The 22,745-nt window shown below is 28.4% G+C and overlaps 2 protein-coding genes across 4 annotated transcripts in view; one reads left to right on the top strand and one right to left on the bottom strand.

The window, feature by feature from the left end:
• LOC123297962 (zwei Ig domain protein zig-8-like) overlaps window positions 1–22,745 on the bottom strand; it is a 546,183-nt gene that overhangs the window by 114,289 nt on the left and 409,149 nt on the right. The gene's annotated exons all lie outside the window — the stretch shown is intronic.
• On the top strand, window positions 6,715–9,375 carry LOC123297963 (E3 ubiquitin-protein ligase MARCHF2-like). The gene is made up of 3 exons (XM_044879806.1): window positions 6,715–7,064; window positions 8,179–8,598; window positions 9,178–9,375. Exons 1-3 carry the CDS (start codon window positions 6,770–6,772, stop codon window positions 9,357–9,359), a joined length of 897 nt encoding a protein of 298 aa, XP_044735741.1. The 5' UTR covers window positions 6,715–6,769; the 3' UTR covers window positions 9,360–9,375.

Raw genomic sequence — 22,745 nt, 5'->3', positions numbered from 1 at the left:
TAACAAATTTTTACTTAAAGCTTTATTAGAAATTTTGATAATGAGCATAGATATAATATTTATTTAATACACATTTTGACAAAATTTTTGTCAAAACTAGCATGATCGGAAAGGAAATGATCTTCTTTGGGTATTAATGCAAAGGTGAAATTTATGGATTAAATCGTGGATTTTTTTAAATGAGTTTCAAATACTATATTACACACCTAGGGAGCCAAAGTAAGGAATTATCTCAACATGAGACCTGAAGCATTCGGCTTAGCGGCAATTCCCTTATGCATAGAGGGCAGAAAGTTGATACTTTCTGTACGGAGATGAAAAGTAATTTATTTAACACCAACTATCAATTCATTCAAAAACATCGTAAATGTCTTCTTACATTGAAAATTCCTAAGCGGTCAAAGACTTCTTAAATACGAACTCCCCTCTATCAGCAAAAACCAATAATTTTGATACTACAGTAAAGCCTCCGGGGTGATGTATAGAGGAGGTATTCCAGATAAGGAAAGAGTTGGTTGATCGAAGGTCAGTAAACGAGGTTTTACTGTACTGTAAACTTGCATGACATCGGTATAAGCAAAATTTAATAACACCAATGTTAACGCTGTAATTTAAAAGGCCCTTATTCCAACAATAATAACTTCAAATGGGAAAGTTTTTAGCTGTAAAAAAATAATATGCAATGCATTCTGGCTTTAGGTGTATTAGAACGGAGAACTGATAAAATAATTTAATTGCTACAAAAATTGTTTTCAAGATTTCACATTTCAACAGAAAAGAATAATTTTTCTCACATAATTATTGTTCTTAGAAATATTCCGTACGTGATATGTCTGAGGTAACATTCAGCATCTCATTATATTTGAGAAACTGAAAAATGAAAATATCAGAGGAAAAAGTGGTAAAATACAAATGTGGGTATCACAATGGGCCATATAGCCTTAGTGTATCTCAAATGGATAGCTAATATAAACTAACCTAACCTAGGCATATATACCACCTACAGCAAAAATAAAGACAATTCTTGTGTGACAAGAATCTTTTTAAGAAATATTCTAGATAAATATTATGTGTGTTCCAGTAGTAGTAATATGAATTTCAATTCGACAAAGTAAACCCCACCTTAAATTTCAAAATAGTAGATTCATGAAAAAATTTTACTGGCGTGAATTTTCTCGCACTTGCGTCAAAATGCCATACTATACTATGTACCTATCTATATTTTCTTGGTTATTTGTTAACGAAAAGTTTGTTAATCATTAACAACACACATATTGTTTTAGGCTTTTATTTACAATATTTTATGTTATCCAGTAAATTGTGCAGATCTTACAACAACTTCACAATTTCTTGAACAAACTTTATTATGTATTTATTTTAAAACCATAATTATATATTTAGAAAGAATATTTTATGTGCATCATAATGAATGTTACAATAATAACATTCACATTGTTTACCATCGTTTAAATTTATAGGATTCTATAATGGGAAAATAAACTATAATGCGAAAAATATATACAGAATGTATTTGATTTAAATACAAAAATAGAACAGACTTTTACCGTCCTTATTTGAACTGTTAATAGTTTCAATGACTAATAAAAGCTACAAATCTGCCAAAGATAAGAAGCAAAATGAGGACATCACTTATTTTATCTGATTCATATTATGATCTAAAATCCATATTAGGTTCGACCTTCACCCATCTGCTCAACGAATTAAAGTTATTTTTTATGAAATATAAAATATTTAAGTATAATTATTCCTGCAATGAGTCGCCTAAAAATGCGGCCAAGCCTTTTTTTAATGAAAATACCAAGGGTACAATTTTTTTAATTTTTCACTGTCTTGTATATTTAACGAATTTTGATCTACTCGAAAAAGCCATACGAAATATGCAGCAGCTAAGTTGTCTGCCTCGTTTCGTTCAGTATTATCGCATATATATTGTTGATCATAGTACTTACGCTCATCTGTTAATTTATTGACTTGTATATCTAAATAAAGATAAGTTTATTGCAAATACGGTGGTATATGATTGTCTACAAAACATCGGTCAAAAATAAAGTTTACAAGCTTTCCAAGTTTTGATATTTTTATTGAAAGTAGTCTTGACCATCTTTTTTTAGGCAATTACAATGCTATTCGTTAATATTTTACATTTCACACAAATAACGTTTATTCGGTAAACAGATGGGTAAACTCTAATTCGGAACTTTGTACTATTAATTTTTAAATTAGTAATTAAAAATACAATTATTTCATTTCTTTGCATTTTCTTTTTATCAAGACTATGTTCTGTTTTTACAAAAAATTGCATTACCTTAGATACGTTAAGACTTGGATGAAACAAAATTGTACATGAATAAAAGTACCTACACAAGTTTTATGAAGTAGGCAAGATAGACAAAAAGGCAAGGAAGCCAAAATATTTATTTTTATTTAGTATTAAATTTAAAAACAATACAAAATTTTAATTGAAGCAGTGGGCGGCATTCTCTGTTTTTTTTTTTTTTTTTTTCTTTAATAACCTGCATTCCGGAGATGAAGCTCTTAAAACCATACAAGATCATATGGACTATTTTGTTTATTTTTGGAAGATTTATCACCTATTGTGAAACACACTGTACAATGTTTTAATAAATTATGTCATAATAAATTTGTTCAAATTTCATTCTATATGCACACTCTTTTCATAAATGATTGGGGGAATGTTATAAGAAATGTTTCATCTAAATTTAATGATTTTACATAATTATAGAATACATTCAAGCATACACATAATGATTTCATCATTTATGTAAAAATATTGCCGTTATTAAAAGAGTGTTTAGTAATTTCATATAAAGATGGAAGGAGTTTATTCTAGAACTTATTGGCAACATTATGGATTATTTGTAACTAATTAATCTGGGTACCGAAAATGTACGGTGATTAAGCTGGCGCAGTTTTTAACTTTTTAACTTTATTTATTTGCTAAAAATGGCGTGTCAAACAAAAAACTATTGATTTTTGTTAAATAATTGACTCTTACCTATTATATAATGAGCTAGTGATTCTTTTTACTTCTAATGTCTGAAATCAACGCTAAATGTTTGGAATTAAATCACATGAATGACGCATTTGGCTTGCACACAGAAATCATTCGCTCATAAGCATTCCAAAAATGTATAAACATTATCGGTTTTGTACCTTTACGTACCAAAACAACAGAGACAACACATCGGCGTCAGTGCCCGTCGCAAATTATAGTTTTATTAAAAATAAATAAATCGTAATGGAGCAAATCAACGAATTGCATGCATTTAAATACTTTAAAAATAAAACTGAATGCTTATCAACGGATTTTCATTATTTAGTCTCAAGTTGCTTCAAGTAGCACTCGGAAGAGGCATCGTAGAGTTACGAAATTTGCTGCATACTTACCCTGAGCACTCTACCCGTCATATGGATCGAACTTTGTAATTTCTCAACTACCTTTTTAGATAAATATCTTAAAAATTAGTCTTAACAGCGTCCTTTAATGCCAAATTTATCAACTGGGTATGCTGGCGTCTAACTTAAAATAATTTATTGATCGAAAAAATTATTTAGATTGTTCAGTAATAATTAGAAGCGAAAGAAAACCTTGAAACAGTTCTACTTCTGAAACAGATATAATAGATTTTCTTCAAGACATTAAATACCTTTTTTTTAACCAAAAAAATATCCATGCGTAGTAACAGACTTTATATTCATTAATCAGAAAAATAAACATTTTAATTTAACAATAAGTATTTAATTGTAAAATCGGAAAAGGGTGTCTACATTCTACAGCTTAAAACATTGTTATAAATAATTTTCTCAATTATCTGAAGAACAATTTTATTAAGTATATATAAAATAAAACACAAATGAAAAGAAAACGAAATTGTTATATAAATATTGTGAAACAAATCTATCGATAATATACGTTACGTCGCACTGAAGAGAAAAAAGGTAATGAGAGAAATTGTTTACTTTGTAAAAACTTTTTCAATTTATATTAAAGAAAAGATTTGTGAGATATATTTATACTAAATTTACAGGATGTTCAATTTGTAATTTTAAAATCAAAACAAATACAATTAATTTACCATTATTCGGAATAATTGAGTATATTTTTATTTGAACAGATAAATCCATAAATCGAAAAGGTTGAATTCGATAACTTCTAAAAAAATTGAAATGTTTATTATCTACAAAATAGTGTATAGGGTATAGACTATATTTGTTAGAAAAAGCCAATTTTAAAGAAGTTAAGATAACAAATAACGTATTTAATTGTTTATAAATCCTGCGTATGCTTGAATGTTAATGTTATTTATGATTAATAAATGAATTAAATATAAAAGAGACAGGCAGATTACTATAATAATATAGCCTATACAGGAACTATATCTTGTCTATCAATCTACTTTGAGCTGAAATTGTGACGAAGACAATTATTTTGTGTTTTTTGAAAAGAAAAGTTGGATTATTTAAATTCTTACTTTTATTTTACATTTTCCGGCTGAAATATGTGCCTCCTTGATAAATTATCCAACTTTGTTCGTTCACGGATTCAGGTCTAACTCAAGGGTATATACCATGTTTTGTTTCTACCATCTATATTTCGAAGCGTCACAAGCTTCAAGCTAAATTTAATATATTCCTGATATTAATTATGCCTGATGTATAACTGTATAGTAATTCGATTTCAATATTGAAGGAGGTTATACTATCGGATGTCGTAAATATACGGTGTTTGAATTGACACGATTTTTAACTTTTTTACATTTTTTTTAACTTATAACGACTTATAGTATAAAAATTATGGCGTCATGGCCAAATAATTTCCTATTGTCTAACAGCTAATGAGTATCTCTACAGTCGTGTACTAAGAAAAAATTTTAATTTATAAAACATTAAACTACTTTAATATTTGTACAAAACCCAATAGGAGCTATGGGCATCCTATTGGGTTTTGTACAAAAGTTTAAAAGGCACTTTCGACTTAAAATTATCAACAACAACAAAATACGCTCTTCAGCTAAGTTTATCGAGTCACCCTGTACATTCTTTATGGAAAAGTATTTTATTTGGAGATTAAAGGACGGCATTTTCGTGGCACAAAGTGCAATGCAAAATGTAAATAATAAACTGGTGAATAATAAATTTACAATACCTAATACGATTTTCTGATGAGTACTATTATTAGATGGTATCGACTTTCATAATTTCGTTTGGCACAACACTTTTAAAATACTGTTAAGACGTAAAAAATAATGCAATGTTTTTGACGCTGTAACACCTAAATCTTGAATTCGAGATGTTGAAAATTGTAGAGCAACTTGACAGTGAATTATTCATTATGTTTACCATTTGGGAAAATAAATTTTCTCTCAATTATTATCGAAACCGATATACTTTTCAGACCACTTTGAGGGAGATGTGATAAAAAAGGAGGAAATCTAACCCGTGAAATAAATTTACTATACATACCAAGAAAATATGATTTGAAATTAAAAATACTGAAAAAATAAACATATTAAACAGATCTTTATTGAAAGATAAAAAAATGTTATTTCATTTCTTACCGTTTATTTAAATATTTTGCAATAATAATTTATAAAGCCCAAGTGTATGAAACGAGAAATCTAATAACTAATATTTTACAAAGTTTGCAAAATAAAAAGAAAACACATCTTAGGAGATAGAAATGAATTTATTTCAACATAATAAAAAATCTCATGCTATGAGTCGTATAGTTTTCTGTAAATATTTGAAAAACGAAACGAATGTTGACATTTATTTTTTTCTTGTAAACACTGAGTGTCTTATAAAACTATTCATATTCCAACTTTTGCTACACTCCAAGAACTAAATTTGAAAGGAATAAGGGCTTTTTCATACGTTCATACGTTTTCAATTATTTTTGTAAAGAAAATCATTAAATTGATACGAAATTGTTATATTATTATGTTTATTTTAAAAAGCAAATGACATGTTACCTTTTACTCTGATAAGTATAATTTCATGTAATGTTTAGTACTCTTAAATAAATAAAAAAATTCATGCTGATAAAAATTTTAGAAAAGCAAAATTAAAATTTAAGCATACCAAGTTACACACTGACAATAGCAATAATGCAAATTTAAATTACTATCCTTACAAAAATTTATAAAAACATATTTTGAAAGTACTTTCGGCAAGAACATATTTCTATTTATTATCGAAATAAGAAAGAAGAGCATAGAATTTTCGAAAGAGGAAACAATCTTTTTATTTTCTGCCCTATTTGTACCCTCTAAGAGCAGCTTCTTGCTTTCCTTAATTGTAGTTGGGAGAAACCCATCAAATATTGTAAGTTGTGTCATAGTTCGGAGCCTCTTTTTCAGTTTCACTACCGGCTTATAATTATTAATTTTATCTCAATTTGTGACTCAAAAATACCGACCTTACCTCTACTAATTAAATTGGAGAAGCACATGATCTTACAATTTATAATTAAAGGACATAAAAATGGAATTTCTACTAATTAACTTACGCACTGGAACTGTTAATGATAAAAATCAGTTATATGTTCTATGGTTTTTTGTTCGTCCAACTACCGTTAAAGCGACACCTCTACTTTTTTTGGAATCGCGAATATAAAAATACATTTCCTTGACAACTAGTTATGTACAAGTGACATAAAGAAATCAACAGATTTTTTATTGTTTAGAATATGTCAACATATTTTATTTTTAATTGGGTAAATCACTAAATGTCTTCAAATCCTTTAAATTCAAACACAAGTAAACCGTCAATAATATCGGTTCTATCTTTGGCCGCAACAACACCATCACAATTTCAACAACAACAATTGGATGATGACAAAAATATATCTTCAATAGAAAATTCTAGTTCAATGTCAACATCAATTGAAACACAAACATCACCCACATCATTAAATAATGATGACGAATTACTACCACAAATTCACAACGGTAAAAATCATGCTGGTTTTAAAAAAGAAATGTCAAATAATTTTAAAAAAATCTATACAAAATATCAATTAGGTACATACTACATAATTTAATAATAATAAGTGCAACTTTAATCGTTTTTTCCGGATTTGAGATCTATTCAGGAAAGGCGTAATATATTAGTTTGTTTATTTGTCTTATAGCTAGTTTTTCATTTGATTCTATACCCATGTTAATAATTAAAAATTATTATTAAACTTGGTAACTTTAGTCCACATGATTGAATCGACGTTTAAATTCGAGTATACGTCAAAACGATATCCTTTGGAGTTACAGGTATCAAAAGTATTGCGGATCATTTGGGATTTGTACCAAAAATATATTGGGTTAACTATAAAAATGGAATTAAAAAATATACAAAAATTTTTTTAAGTTTGGCTGATGCATAATTATTTTTGAAGGATTATTTCCCTCTGTTGCAATAATGAGAGAGCAAAGTTGTACGAAAACTGCTAGAAATTTAGCCAAAGCTTAAATAACAAAATTATTTTTCATAAAAGTAGATACTAACAAATTTAGTTTAACTCTTTTTTTTTTCGAAAACACAGTGGATTCTGCACAATTCAAAAGCGCTGCTCGTCGTTTTAGCGTCTGTAGATCCAAAAGAAAGCATTTTCGAACTCATGTTAAAAATTTTTTGCACTGTTTTGATGCGAAAAATAAATCATTAAGAAATACACCCTGTATACTCGGGCAGATGATTTTTTTATTTCGGGTTTTTATGTTTTAATCGAAAATATATCAGAAAATATTCAACTTTAACATTTCCATGCAAACTTTATGTTTTAGGACCGCCAAAACGTTTTTTGGCGTCAAAATACTATTTGAAAGTCCACTATTGTTTAAAAATTTCATAATTAAATATATATACTTGGTACTGAAAACTCTGTTATATTTCAACGTTCTTTGGCACTAGCGATCGTGTTCATCATATCTGTAATAGTTGGGTTAGCTTAAACAGTGCAATTACTAATAGTAATTTCTCTTCCTTTATAAATTGAATTTTCAATACGTATGTAATTACCTACATAGGTCCCTAACTAATGCAAAATATTACTAATACTTCTGAAATACGCCTTTTCTGCTGGATCTTAATTGTGGACTCTCAACATTCTCAGTAAAAATATTAATCCTTCTATTTCATTAGGTTCGTCAATAAAAAAGAATGGTGGTGTACTATCATCATCGCCAATAAAAAAAGCTTCGATATCCTCTTCGGCATCATGCGTATGTCGTATATGTCAAAGTAATACATGCCGAGAACGTTTAATATCACCATGCAATTGTAAAGGCACATTAGCGTATGTACACCTTTCATGTTTAGAACGGTGGCTAAATCAATCCAGTCGTAGTTATTGCGAATTATGTTTATTTCAATTTAATTCTGTATTAAGTCAACGTTATAGCCTATGTGAATCATTACGTTTATGGGTACGACATCCACGTAATCGACATAATCTTCAATCTGATATACTAATTACATGTTTATTAACCATTGTAACATTTGGATTAGTGATTGTATGTTTATTAGGAATGCAATATTTTGTATTGGAAGGTTATAAATTAGGTTTGTTAATTTAATGACAGTTTTTACACCTATTAATCCTCAAGAATAATTCCGATCTAAAGTGTATATTTATTTCTTTGCTATGTTTTGTAATCTAAAAGACTAGACGGATTTTAACTTCTGAGGTATAGTTCGACTCGTATAAATTGCGTGTTAAATTTTTTCTTATAGAAAGCGAATTGGAGTCAAAGGAAGCGAAAACATAACTGCCAGCAATATGTTATTTTTGTGTTCATATTAGGGTCTCGCGTAATGGATTAGCCAATATTCCGAAATTCATTTTTTCTAAACTCAAATACGTACGGCACTCGCTCCAATAATTTTTTATTCTAAATTCTTTTAAAGAATTTCATATCTTAATAACAATCTTTAACGATATTTATCAATTCATAATTATTATTTATTTAGATTTCTTTCCGATGTCTCACAACACAAAATTCTTGTAATTCATTTAATGCCCTAATGCTAATGCTTCGAATCTTTGATCATAAGCAAACAATAAAAACTAATTTTAAAATTGGAACTGTTCTTGAAGATTTAGAAGTTAGATTCATTTTCATGATCGAATCATTGAACTAGGTGTGAGTGTTACATGGACACGCGGTGCAATAAGTTTCCTTTTGGGGATTGTATTGACAGGATATTTAATAACATTGTATTTGTTAATAAGAGATCAATTTTTACCATGGTATCGATGGTGGAGGCATGCAGTTAATGTACGATTAATATTAACAGCAGAACAAGTTTCCTGCAATGTTTGATGCTTGATGATGTGATTTTTACATAATAATTTGTGCTATGGTTGTTTTTAGTCTTTAATTATTAAATGTTATATTTTTTTGTCTTTTTTATTAATAAAAAATCAAAAAACATTAATGTCTTATTATTTTCATAAAAACATCAATTTTTTTTGTGGATTGATGAACTTTAGTAATATACTTAAACTTATACTTTTCTCATGACAATCAAAACAACTTTGGTTGCATAAAGACACAATGGTTGAATAAAGGCTTTTAGACAGAACTTAATAAGTAAGAAAAGTGATTTTTCTACTCTTATGTTAACATCGGTGGGAAAGTTAAATAAAAAACAGAGGAATCGGTTTATGTTTCAGTACCGTAGCTGTGCCAGAAGGAATGGTCATAGGTATTTTCCAGCGGACTATAATATGCGCTGTCTACAACCTATTACCCCCAATTTGTCAATTCTATAACTTATTACCCCAATGTTGAACAATTATTGAAATATTTAATTTGTTCCCCAGACCTTGAAAATCTCTTAAAGAATCAATTTTTATAAATTTTAACACTAGTTTGTTTAATATTACAATATAATATTAACAAAATAATTCGAAATTGTGCGCGCAATATATCCTTAACGACTTTCTGTACGCGTTATATTTTTTTCTAGAACTGTATAATATTTCCCTAAAAACCATTCTTAGTTCTAATATTTTAGGCTCTTATTTGATATAAATGTTAATGCATTTCAATGTCATCGTATATAGACGATATAATTTGAAAAAATAAGTCTTAAGAATTCAAAGAACCATTTTTATACTATATGTGAATAAGTAGCTTAAGTTTATTAAAATCAATCGCCCCTTTTTATGCCAATAATATTCTTTATACAATATATATTTCTAGTCCGCACGTCTATATACAGACTATAACGAAATAGTAAAATAGAAATATTACAAAAAATTTCTATCGATATTCCATAAGACGAGTTCTGTGAATAACGAAAGGCAAAAGTACTTTGAAGTAACATAGAAATTCTTTCAATTTGATTAAAAGGGCAATTATGAAAAACTACTAAGTTTTCTACAAGTTTTACCTAAACGGTTTAGTTGCCACTTATCAAAATACGTGAAGAAAGCTTTAAGAACCACAAATATTGCTATCATTTTCTAATAGATTTTCAATGTTTTTAAGGATTTTTAAATTAAGATACATTCAGTTCTCTGATATAAGTAACGAAAATGGCCGTTCTAAACAAATGACAACAATGCGAACAAAAAAGCAGCTTGTTTATCAATTAGTAAATTTTCTAAAAATTGAAAGTTAACTGATAGTAATCGTTCCACCTACATGTATAAACATGGGTTGGACTTGAAAATCACGTGAAAAGCCGTTTGTATTTGAACGAGCTTTTTCATTTGAGAATGAGCTACTCAAAAGAGAACTGCTTCCCATAAACTTTTAGACATACAGAAGCTAACCAATACAGCTTCAAGCGTGTTTTTCAAAAAAAATTTTATAATTTACATCCGATCGAAGCTGCCATTAGACTCCTTACAGACTTAAAACATTCTCAGGGAGTAGCTTATTCGATTATTGAAAAGTGAAATGAGACTCGATCGTAGATAATCGAAAGGGCACGTAGCCTCCATTCCACGTGGGAGTATATACGTAGAATTTATCTTTTTCATATTCGAAAATAATTATACCATGCATATATGTAATATGCAAGGTATACTAAGTTTAGTCCCAAGTTTTTAGTAACGCTTTAAACTATTGATGCTATGAACAAAATTTTGGTATAGGTGTTTATTAAATCACCTAATTAGTCCATTTTGGGCTGTCTGTCCGGTCTGTCTGTCGACATGATAACTCAAAAACGAAAAAAGACGTAAAAAGTGAGGTAGAGTTCGAAATAAGCATTACAGGTCAATTGGGTCTTAGTTCCGTAGGCCCCATCTTGTAAACCGTTAGAGATAGCACAACAATTTAAATATAAAAAATATTCTTTATAAAAAAATAACCAAGTTTTGTTTGAAACATTTTTTCGTAAACATCACTGTTTACCCGTGAGGGCGCAATATAGGCGTAAATTGTATAGTATGTATTTTATGGGAATATCAGTTATGTATGTGTGACATTTATGTATGTGTAATGTGATAGAGTAATCAACACTGTCTATGCGTGGTATTTCATTAACTCAGTCAATTGTTTGTTTTCACTATAAAATTAATAGAAGAAATTGCGTTCATTTACAGATACATTATAAAAATTGACAATATTATTGTATTCATAAAGTATTTGTATGTAGACTTTTATCCGAAAAAGTCGTGTGAGAATTTCACACCATATTAAATTTTTGTTTTTTTATTTCCAATACATCGAAGTGTATATCTTACTTGTTTTACTTTTCTTCATGTTATTTGTAAAAATGTTATTTTCTGCTCTGTTGTTTTTTCTTTATACATTTTTATAGAAATGTGTGTTATTGGTAAATGTGTGTTGTTTTATATTAAAGAGAGCGAGTTAATGTTAAGATTGGAATGAGAACATCGTATAGAATTTGTTATAAAGAAGCAGTTTAGGGACGACAGACACACACAAATTCATGTTGTTAACTTGCTGATAGAAAGTTGTTGTATTCATCTCAAAACACGTTGTATCGATTTATCTTATTTATAAATATATCGCATCGGTTAAAAATTTTATTTCTCAAATTTGATCGCCATAAAAATACGAGTTAGTCATTTTACTTTTCGTCTAAGAGATGGCTGAAAAATTTCCAAGGTGTATGTTATATTGATAATTAAAAACCACAAGGGATGGTTTGCTAAGAATAAGCGCCATGGTTGCCTGCTTTCGGTATGACCCCAAGATTGGTGGAAAAAATCTTTTGTAGATGATGCCTCGACTTCAAGTATATAAAATTCCAGCCGCAAGTTTTAAATTTTACTTCTGTTTCGTATTCTTTATCGTTGGTACAAGTCCCGTTCAGACTCAATTTACGAATTCAAAAAGATAATCGATAAATCGGTTTTTTTGGAAGTAAATGTGAATGAGAATTTTTGGAGAAAAGTTTTTTAAGAAAATCCAACAATAAAGGATCGGACTAAATTTTTGTTATCCCTTCACAAATTGAAAATTATTAATTAAACAAAAAGGAAGATACCCACTAGTGACGTCATACGTGGGTGTTGTTATAGAAATTACATATAAAACTTTGTTTGCTAAAAGGAGATGGGTAACCTTTGAATAAAATCTTTGATTGCTTATAATTTCTTCGTTTTTTAAGCAATTTTAATTTCATTTTCAAATTTTGTCATGGTATCAAGTCTAGTTTTACATTTTTATGGATAATATGGCTAATTTGACATCAGGATTCATTTCAATAATTTATCAATAAAAACAATTGTTTAGATACTAAATCGGAAAGTTAGTGGGTAGTCACTTAAGGCCTCATTCACACTAGTTGTTTTGTTATTGTAGTAAAACGGGAACAAAATACATAGGATAAAAAAAAATCAATTCGTTGTTTTGTGAGATTTACGTTACTTTATGTACGTGACTGAGTATTTATCCATTGAAATATATTTATCTATCAATGTTGTGCTGATGTTATAAATATGTTTGTTATATATGTATATATATACTCCCAAAACACCTCCAACCTCACATACTACATTCATGTCCTTTGAAACGATACTCGTAACGTAACGAAGAATACATTTCACAAAACAATACTATATCTATGTACAATAACAAATATATTGTGTATTTAGGATATCGTTTATACATAATATGGATTTGTACAAAACAATAAGAAGTTGAAGGTTAAGATTTAAGTAACTACAAATAGTGAAAGTGTTTTTACTAGAAAGTAAAACCTAGACGCTGGATACAAGAGAAACTAAGTGGATTAGTGAAGTTTAAGCAGAAAATAAACTAAGGGCATTGAAATAGTAAAAAAAAAAAGGGAATTATATATGATATTAACATTTTTATTGTATTCTTTAATATAACCTGAGTAAAGTAAAAAAAAAATAATTTGACTTGCCGAAAATAAATTTCAAACACTCAAGTTATTAGAATCAAAGCCGTACAGCTTACGCGAATTTAACTCTAAGGTGCCAATTTATACATTCATCGTTCTGTTTGTGAAGTAATGAGGACAGAAATTTCCACTTTTTAAGACAAAAAAGGCCCATTTTGCCTCCCTACAAAAATCCATTATAAAACTATGTATACTTCTTTTGTATTAATCTTTGTATTAATGGTTAGTGATACAAAAAAATTATTTTACAAAAATGTAGGTAATTTAATTATCTACAATAAAAGTTATTAGCATTTTTGGTATGGAGTGCACGATTATGGAGGTATAGCCTAAAACGTACGGGATACTGCACCTATTTAAATAAAATAGCTCCTGTAATTTAGTGCATTATGGATAAGAGTAACTAGCTTTTATATAACCTGTATTAAATACCTTATAATGTTTTGAATATGTATTAAAATACACAGTTTTTGAAATAAATGGTAGATTGTTATGTCATATAATATATTACCATGAGAAATTGCGTAAATAGTCTCTCTATGTCAGTCAAAATATATCAAACTTTATTTACACTAAATATTATACATATGTTATTCTAAATTGTATAAATATGTACCATATTTATCGAATGTTCGGAATAAGAATCCTAGCAATAATATTTTTATCTATTTGTTGATAACCTTCTAAACTTTTTATTTCGGAATTATTACAGTTTACAATGAAGAAATTGAATACCACAAATGCATGACAACATCGAATTGTTTAAAATGTTTTCACAACTTTTATGATAATGAGTCATTGTATTTGGAGTCATTTCTATTTTGACTCACACTTACTGGCCTGTTGATAAAAACTTGGCTGTAAATATTTATTGAATCGACGATCACAATACTTAATTCAAGATAATAAGATAAGATAAAGTCATTTACTTGCCATCATGTTAAGAACATATTTTCTTGGTACTAGTTTTTTTTTACGGTGTAGTATGATCTCATCTACATGAGTAGGAATATGATATATGAAGGCAGCGTGACCACACTGGAGGAAAAAAGGCTAAACATTGAGAAAAGTCAAAATTTTTTTGAGAAGGCCATCACCTAAAGAGGGTTCATGATCGCAAATAAATTGAAGTATTAGATGTTCTTTCAGAAAATGTATAAATGTTAATTATTTTGTCTTTCTATTAAAATTAAAATAAATTTGTAATTATAATATACAATTTGTAAACCGTATCGTTAGCCATTTATATTATTTATATTATATGAAGTAAGACGAGCTCTTTTGGACGTCGATTCGATTGACAACTACAATATTACTGCAACCCAAATTGTTTCCAACAAGTATATGAAAATATTAAATGAAGTTGGTCGGATTGAACAAATGTTGTAGTTGGTTAAAAACTTCGCAGATTCTTTTTTTGAATCATATCGAACCAATGGACGAAATGCACCTTACTTTTCATTTGCTCTACATTCGAGACACCCTATATTTAAAGTACATGCAACAACATTAAGTGTATAATCATATGTGTAATTTTGTATGTAAACTATTACTCTTTATTCATTTATACGCTTATTTAAATATATAAATTATACAATAGTTTGCCATGCATAGGGTTTTCATTGAGAGATAGCAGTTTAAAGCATCATTTTTATCAAAGATGTGCATCTTATATTTGACATATGTGAAATAAAATTATCCGAGTTACGAAAATGGTATGATTTACATCTAACAAAGAACACAAATAGTGAAAATTCACAAAAGATATTGTCTGTGATTTAACACCGCTACAGTTTTTGTTGTATGAGTACGCCAACGATGAAGCTTACATCTTAAGTATCTTGATTAGGTCTAAAGTTATTGTGATATGTCTATTTAAATTTGAGCTGGATAGGTATGCTGTGATTGTAAGCCTACAGTATTCTGAAAAAGTTTTACTTTATTGCACGGTCAATACGTATAAACCAAAAACATGATTTGTGGTCAAGTAATGAGCTATTTTTGGCTTAACAATACCAAGCAATTAAAAAAATATCTAATATAGTGTGTGCAAGTGCTGCTTATAAATTTGAAAACATAGATATCTCTCATCAATCACCAATACTCTAACTAAAGTCGTTACTCTGTTCATCAAATGGTGGATCTTCGATGAACTCATAATCAAATTAAAATTTTGTTTTATATCATCGACAACCTTATATTTGTATGGTATTATTATAAACTACAAGATTGTTTAAATATTTTAGATATTTTTTATCACACTCTCTAGATTTTTTTGATATAAAAATATCCAATTGAAAAGGATAACCTATATGATTCATAATTTTTTCAGCCAACTTTGAACGATAAAATAATAATAAAAATCCCGAGGATCTAGGAATTTTTTGTGATTTTTGGAAACTTTATTTATCAAAAAATGTATTTATAAACTTTTATTGAAATCCCTAGTATTATTAAATCGTTGCATATCACCTTAATAAAAGCGTTTTTCTTTTTTTGAATAAAATTAAAATGTCTCTTAATGGAAAACTCTCTACGTACGATAATAAACGCAAACATAAAATAGCATATGGATTATATTTAATTGAAATTCAAATATTCTAATCTTAGGAATGATTATTTTATTCATTCAAATGAATGTAATTAAAGTTCTACAACATTACATGACAACAATTATCAAATTGAAGGTTTACAAAACCCTATAAAAGATAAATTTGAATGCCTATCAAAATACTTGTGAATGCTTTTCAATTAAATATATGATAGAGTGTTATTTCTTGGATCAAAATCTACATTTGATCCAAGGTAAAAAGCATGCTCTGTAGGGAGTGTGTGTTCACGCTCCATACTTTGACAAAAAGTTTCTTATTTACCTGTTTTTATAAAAAAATTTCCAGTTTTGTCCCCTTCAGGGCAAGAGCTGGGTAACCCCATGTATACAGGTAATCCCATAAAAAAATAAAATGTGTGACAGAAATTTCAAAAAGTTCTCAATGATTTTGTGTTTGATTAGGAAACGCTTCTTACGTTCTAAGAATTTTCTTTAAAACAATAGTTCTCGCATAAGTTATCAATGAAAAATATAGGGTTCCATTTTTGGTGACCCACCATTTAACGTAGAACCTATCCACCTCAAAATAACGATGCAATTGAAATTGATCGAGACTTTCAAATTATCAAACTTATGCTTGAATCAATTTTTTGTTTTTGTTCTATTTTTTAATTTTTAACCAATGTCAAGTTAAAAAAACACTCGGTATATTATTCGCCAACGAGCGATTATATTAAAGAGTACCAAATTTATATTTTATAGTCATTTATCTAGCGTTTATTCTAAATTTTTCCAATGTATTTCATCCTCGAACTAAATAAGTTTGACTATAATATGTGGGTGTCTGTGGCATCGTAGCTCCTAAATAGATGAACCGATTTTGAATTTTTGTTTTTTTTGAAAAATAATTAATTTATCATGTCAGTGTGGAGAGAGTTGCAAGAAAAAAAAAACCTCATTTACCGAGGTCTTTTGAGTTGTAAATTTCACTAGTCAATATATTTGATTGTAATTAATACGTATGCAATAAATCAATAAACTATTGATTAAAAAATTGTACATCTATAAATATATAGGAGACTTTCTATAGATATAGATAGATAGATAGATAGATAGATAGTCACTCATCACGATATCTCTGGAACTATAAGACCTAGAGACTTGAAATTTGGCGGGAATATTCCTTTTGCCAAGTAGAGGTCAGCTAAGAACGGATTTTACGAAATTCCACCCACAAGGGGGGTTGCGGGGGTGTAAATGAATAAAAAATTCATATTTTTCAATTATGGCTTTTAATAGTTCAAAACTTGATCAGAATGTTTTAAATTACATTTAGAAATTTTTTTAATCTTCGGAGGGTAGAAAGGTGTAGCGAGAAAATGGGAAGGAAATATCGAATATTTACAAATATACCTAAGTGGGGTATCAAATAAAAGAGCATGACGTGTACATTACAAAAATGTTATCCAACGCAAGGAAATGTGGAGGGAGGAATGCAAGTGGGAATGTTGCCCAGCAATGCGGGCGGGTAACAGCTAGTATTATATATTTCTACACAAAATTTATATCATTTATGCTATTAATATTATTTACAACTAAATGGATAACTATTTTTGCGTTTCTGAAGTTGGTAAATTTGATAATTCATGTTCCAGTTTCGTTCCGATTATCGCAGCCAACAAATTACCTGTAGAAAGTATATCCATTGTAACTAAATTTAAATAAAAGAAAATGTGAAAATTACATTATTAGTCCGTTAAATTTTCAACACGTTTCAATAATAATTGTAACTGTAAGTTTTCTAGTATAACTACTGTTTGATAATTAGAAGTAAAATTCCGGTAACTAAACATACAGAACTTAATAAATATTTCATTGTATACTTTTTGTAATTTTTGTAAGAAAATAAAATATCTCTAGGTGAAGGAGATAAGTTAAATGTATCAAAACGATAAAGTAATAATGTTGTTAACTTTTACATAATTGTTAAACTTTTATATTTGAAGAAACTATTATATATTTATATACTAGTTATAGTAAGTCAATAACTTTATAAATTTCTACGAAGTATTATTATTAAAACGAAATGTTGTCTTTTATTTTATTCTTTTTCATTCATCATTTAAGATATAGTTTCTTATGAAACATTTCTCACACGTTTTACTCAAAAATATTACGTGTTTTACTCAAAAATAGTACAGTACAATGGACTGAAAAGTGAAATTAACAAATTATAAAAACCCCCGACAAATGCGATTTATTCCTTGTAAACCGATTTTTGGACAGTTAGCTATAAAATATTCTCAATCAAGTCCAAGGAGCTACAATGCCACTGAGAAACACACAGACAAACAGTTTAAACTTATAACATTCCTTCTTAAATCAATATCAAAGTGATGGTCAAGGACATCAGATGAGATGAAAAGGATACTTAGAGCGCTTCCATTTTTTAGGACAAATTTTTAGAAATATTTTAATTGAAATTGAAATATTTTAGTTGACCTTGTTCTTTTGAATTACCCAATTATTTCACTTATCGAAATGAATTGAGCCAGGTTTCTTTGACCATTCATTTCCATGGTAATTATTTATATGTTAAATTATATGTTATAATCGCCTTTTTTAAGTTTTTTTGGATACGGAATCCTAAGCTCGCACTTGAATCATAAGTGAAAACACTCTCCGTTAAATTACCTCTCAATTGAAATAAAAAAAATTAAAATCGGTTCGTCCGTTTAGGCGCTACGATGTCACATACAGACACACACACACAGATACAAACACATAGTGGTCAAACTAATAACACCCTATTTTTAGTTCAGGGGTTAAATAATGTACGGATTATTTTCTTAGGATATTTCGAAACAAAGCTGATATCATTTAAAATTTTGTTTATCAATTAACGAATACTTTATAAGTTTTATGTTAAAATTTCGTGTATAGTCTCTGTACGCTTTATGAGAAATTATATCTATATTATAAACTTTTTTACCCACTGTATGGAAGAATGGTAATAAATGCTGCTATTAAATTTATTATTGCATTTAAAAACGTTACTACTTACATAGAAAACTATCTTATGAATATTGTTTTAGTCTTGAGTTTCATCATACCGAAATAAAGAAACAGAAAATTACTTTTTCTGTAAAATTATCTACTAATTTTAAATAAGTGTGTACAAAACTGAAAAATAGGATTATTCCAATTTCGGTTTATTATCTTAAAAAATGTGACCCATGTATCTGTATGACTGTGCAAAATTTCAAATCGTTATTCCTATAAAGAACGAAAATATGAGTCTTCATCTTAAATGCAACGCACTGTATATACGAATTGTACTTCCAATAGTCAAAACGGTGTGCCTGCAGCTTGTCCGCAAAATTATGAAAACGTTCGAGACCATTTATCTCTCTAGAGGATCAAATGAAATTTATATATTTTTCTTGCAGGCTTTTAACTTCTAAATAAATCCCTGCCATAATTGTGTTGGCTTTTTAAACTCTTGTAATATTATACAAATAATGCAAACGCTGACATTCAAAACTTTCTATACAGAGCATTTAAACAATTAACACATTCAATTGTTTCTTTTCACTTGTTTTCACAGCTAGTCTATGGTCTTCCGTTGATAATAAGACAGGATTTAAGCCCTACCGGTGAATGGGTGCAAGCAGTTTCAGTTATGCAGTGGGTTGTTTTTAGAAACTTTAAAACGATTCCATTCTAACACAAATTTACTCTAAGGAGGATCCCTCACCAGGATTGGAAAAAAAAAATTAGTAGAAAATGATCCAAATTTTTAGTATGTTGTAGTTAACGATACATATTATTAAATCAAAAAAAAATTTGGGTTTCTTATCGATCAATTACTTAAGAGAGTAATTAATTAATTAAAAATACACTAAATAACATAGCATGATATGAGGATGGTATGTTATTTAGTATATTTTAATTAATAAAAACTCTCTTAATTGATCGATAAGATACCCAAAATTTTTTTTGATTTAATAATATGTATCGTTAACTACAACATACTAAAAATTTGGATCATTTTCTACTAATTTATTTTTTTCTATTACTGGTGAGGGATCCTCCTTAATCTAGATAAAAATCTTGATTATTTACCGTTAGAATAAATTTTGGACGTAAATCAGTTACTTGAATAAAATAATTTTTATGATAAATTATGACGTTTATATCTTTTATTTTAAAATATTTTCCGCAAAGATTTTCACATGATGAATACAAAAGAAAATATAAAAAATAAATTCGATGCTATCTATAACAGAAAATATTGTGAGAAATTAGGAAAACTATAATATAATACCACCACGTCCATTAAGATATTGATTGCGTTAGAGATAAACGTATAAACACGAATGAGAAAAACATTGGCTGCTTGCTGAAACTCGCCCAACTTTAAATTAATGATTCTGCTTTGATTGTTAAAATGACCCATATTTTTGTTGTATTTCGTATTATTTATTAACAATTTTATAGTCTTCGTTCGTCTTTGTGTAAAATGTGTTCGAATGTTATGTTTGAACTATATTGTGCTCCCACAACATTTGGCAGTTGTGATAGCGTAATTAGCCTTGAACGAAAGATGGCATTATATTTATTGTATGTATAATATTTATAAATAATTATAAATATGAAATTTACGATTTTTAAAAACCCCCGACAAATGCATTTTTTTCTTTATAACTCTATTGAAACTGAATATATTTTTTAATAAAAAAAAGTCTTAATCGGTTTTCAGATTTGGAGGTACGATGCCACAGGCCGACTTTGATGGCTATAGGCGTTCATAAAATCACTTCATTGCTCCATTTCCGTGTGTCTGTCTATAAATATTCTGTAAAATAAATATTTTTGCGTCCTATTAAAAATTACATTGAATTGAAAATCAATTAACAATAGTGAAGTGACTTAAAAAATTATTAAAAAGCTGTACACACGTACCTATACAGGGTTATTTCGATAAGTGTCTGTGGCTAAAGAAATTTATTTTTTAAATCAAAACATTGTAAAAAGTTAATGTGAACATTGGACCGTATACATTTTCGGTTCTTAAAAAAATGTGACGAATCCCTTAGGTTTTTCAAGTAATGCTCTTTCTCTACTCACATGACGTAATAAAACAAACGATTCCGCAATCAATACTGTCTATATTATAGTTTATACTCCGTTAATGAATAAATAATTACAACCGTAAATGCAGTTTTCATAACATTCTACATTAAGTTTTTTTTTTTATAATCTAAACAGTAAAACAGTTTATAAAATAAAATATTTTATATAGCGACATAATAAAGCTACTAAAAATTATGAATTTTATAGCTTGCGTTGTTGTCATACATGTAGATACAATTTTACCTCTATGTGCACAGTCTATAGGTTATATTTTCCTTAAAAATTTTCCTGATTTTTTAAGGGATTTTGAATCCAAAATATCATTTTTAGTCATTCGTTTGATTGGGTATATACACCTAATAAAATTCCAAATTCCAATTTCAAACATAGGCAATGTAAAAAGACACAGAATGGAGAAAAGAACAAATTCCGTTCGCGGTATGCCTAGGCTAGCGGGTTCAATTCCCATCGCCACAACAAAAATCAATTTCTTTAATAGTTGTGATGGACTGGTGTAGTGCAAGGTATATGCAAAATGAGGGTGTACTGAGCCTCTGGAAATAATTGAATAGCTGATAAATGAAATTATCAGCGGAAAAGGTGGTAAAACACATATGTGTTATGACAATGGGCTCTATAGGTTAAGTTGGCTCTATTCGCACCGTGCTTGAGTTTCATTGGAGGCGTTTCCATGGTAACAATACACTACTTTAATTTTAGAATTGTATGGATGCATATATAATTGTATGGATTGCATTCGTGACTTACATTGAAATTTAATATTATTGTCTCGCAAATTTAAATAAATAATTATGATAATTTACATTTGAAAAATAATATTTGTGTAAAATGATTTTTATTTTCACAATTTTTAATGCATTAAGTTTAATTAATTAGTATTTTTTAATAATTTTATTTTGACATTTTCTATAACATTAATATGTAAAGAATTGCAAATTAGTCATAACAGCCTCAATTTTTCACTGGAAGCGCTAGCATCGATTTTATTGTCCCTACCATGACTACGCACACAACGAATAGCCACACAACATGCAACCATCCAACCATTGACATCAGTTCTTGATAAGTGTGCGAAGTTTCAATTCAAGTCGACGTACTGTAGTAAGTGAAAATCACGTTCAAAGATTCCGTTACATAGATATATACCAAGCTAATAAAATCATGTTAAAAAAGCTAAAAATTGTTCAAAAAAGATACTTTTTACTTTTTGATATTGATAGTCTCTTAAGATTTGAAAACTAAATTTACTCCGGAAGTTTCTGGTTTTTAAATAAAATCCACAGTTTCTTGAAGGTGGTGACAATAGTTCAAAAAGCTTTTTTTTTCTGATCACGTTTTTTTTTATTAAATCAGGTGATCTACTCTACGTTGTATGTATATAGAAGTTGTTTAGCGTTCGAATCAGATTATTTATAAGTATGTTTTTTTTGTACACGTAAGGAATATAATAACTATATTATACATAAAATAATGATGAAAAAGAACAAAATTACCTCATATGATTACTCGTAATGATCCTTTACCATCACAAAATATAAGTATTTAGTCATTGCATGAGTGCGATAAACATAATTTGGACATCTAATTATTGTAGACTTCGATAAAATAAACAGTTGTTACAATCTCTTAGTATGTCTAAAGTAAATTT

This window comes from Chrysoperla carnea, chromosome 4, assembly GCF_905475395.1.
Source record: "Chrysoperla carnea chromosome 4, inChrCarn1.1, whole genome shotgun sequence".
In the NCBI taxonomy this organism is placed as follows: Eukaryota; Metazoa; Arthropoda; class Insecta; order Neuroptera; family Chrysopidae; genus Chrysoperla; species Chrysoperla carnea.
This window is presented reverse-complemented; position numbering and strand designations above follow the sequence as displayed.

Excerpts from the sequence above, each read along its gene's own strand:
- LOC123297963 (XM_044879806.1), top strand. The coding sequence starts at position 6,770 with ATGTCTTCAAATCCTTTAAATTCAAACACAAGTAAACCGTCAATAATA. Across the intron at positions 7,065-8,178 it reads CTATACAAAATATCAATTAG|GTTCGTCAATAAAAAAGAAT; the intron begins GTACATACTACA and ends CTATTTCATTAG. Across the intron at positions 8,599-9,177 it reads ATTGGAAGGTTATAAATTAG|GTGTGAGTGTTACATGGACA; the intron begins GTTTGTTAATTT and ends TCATTGAACTAG.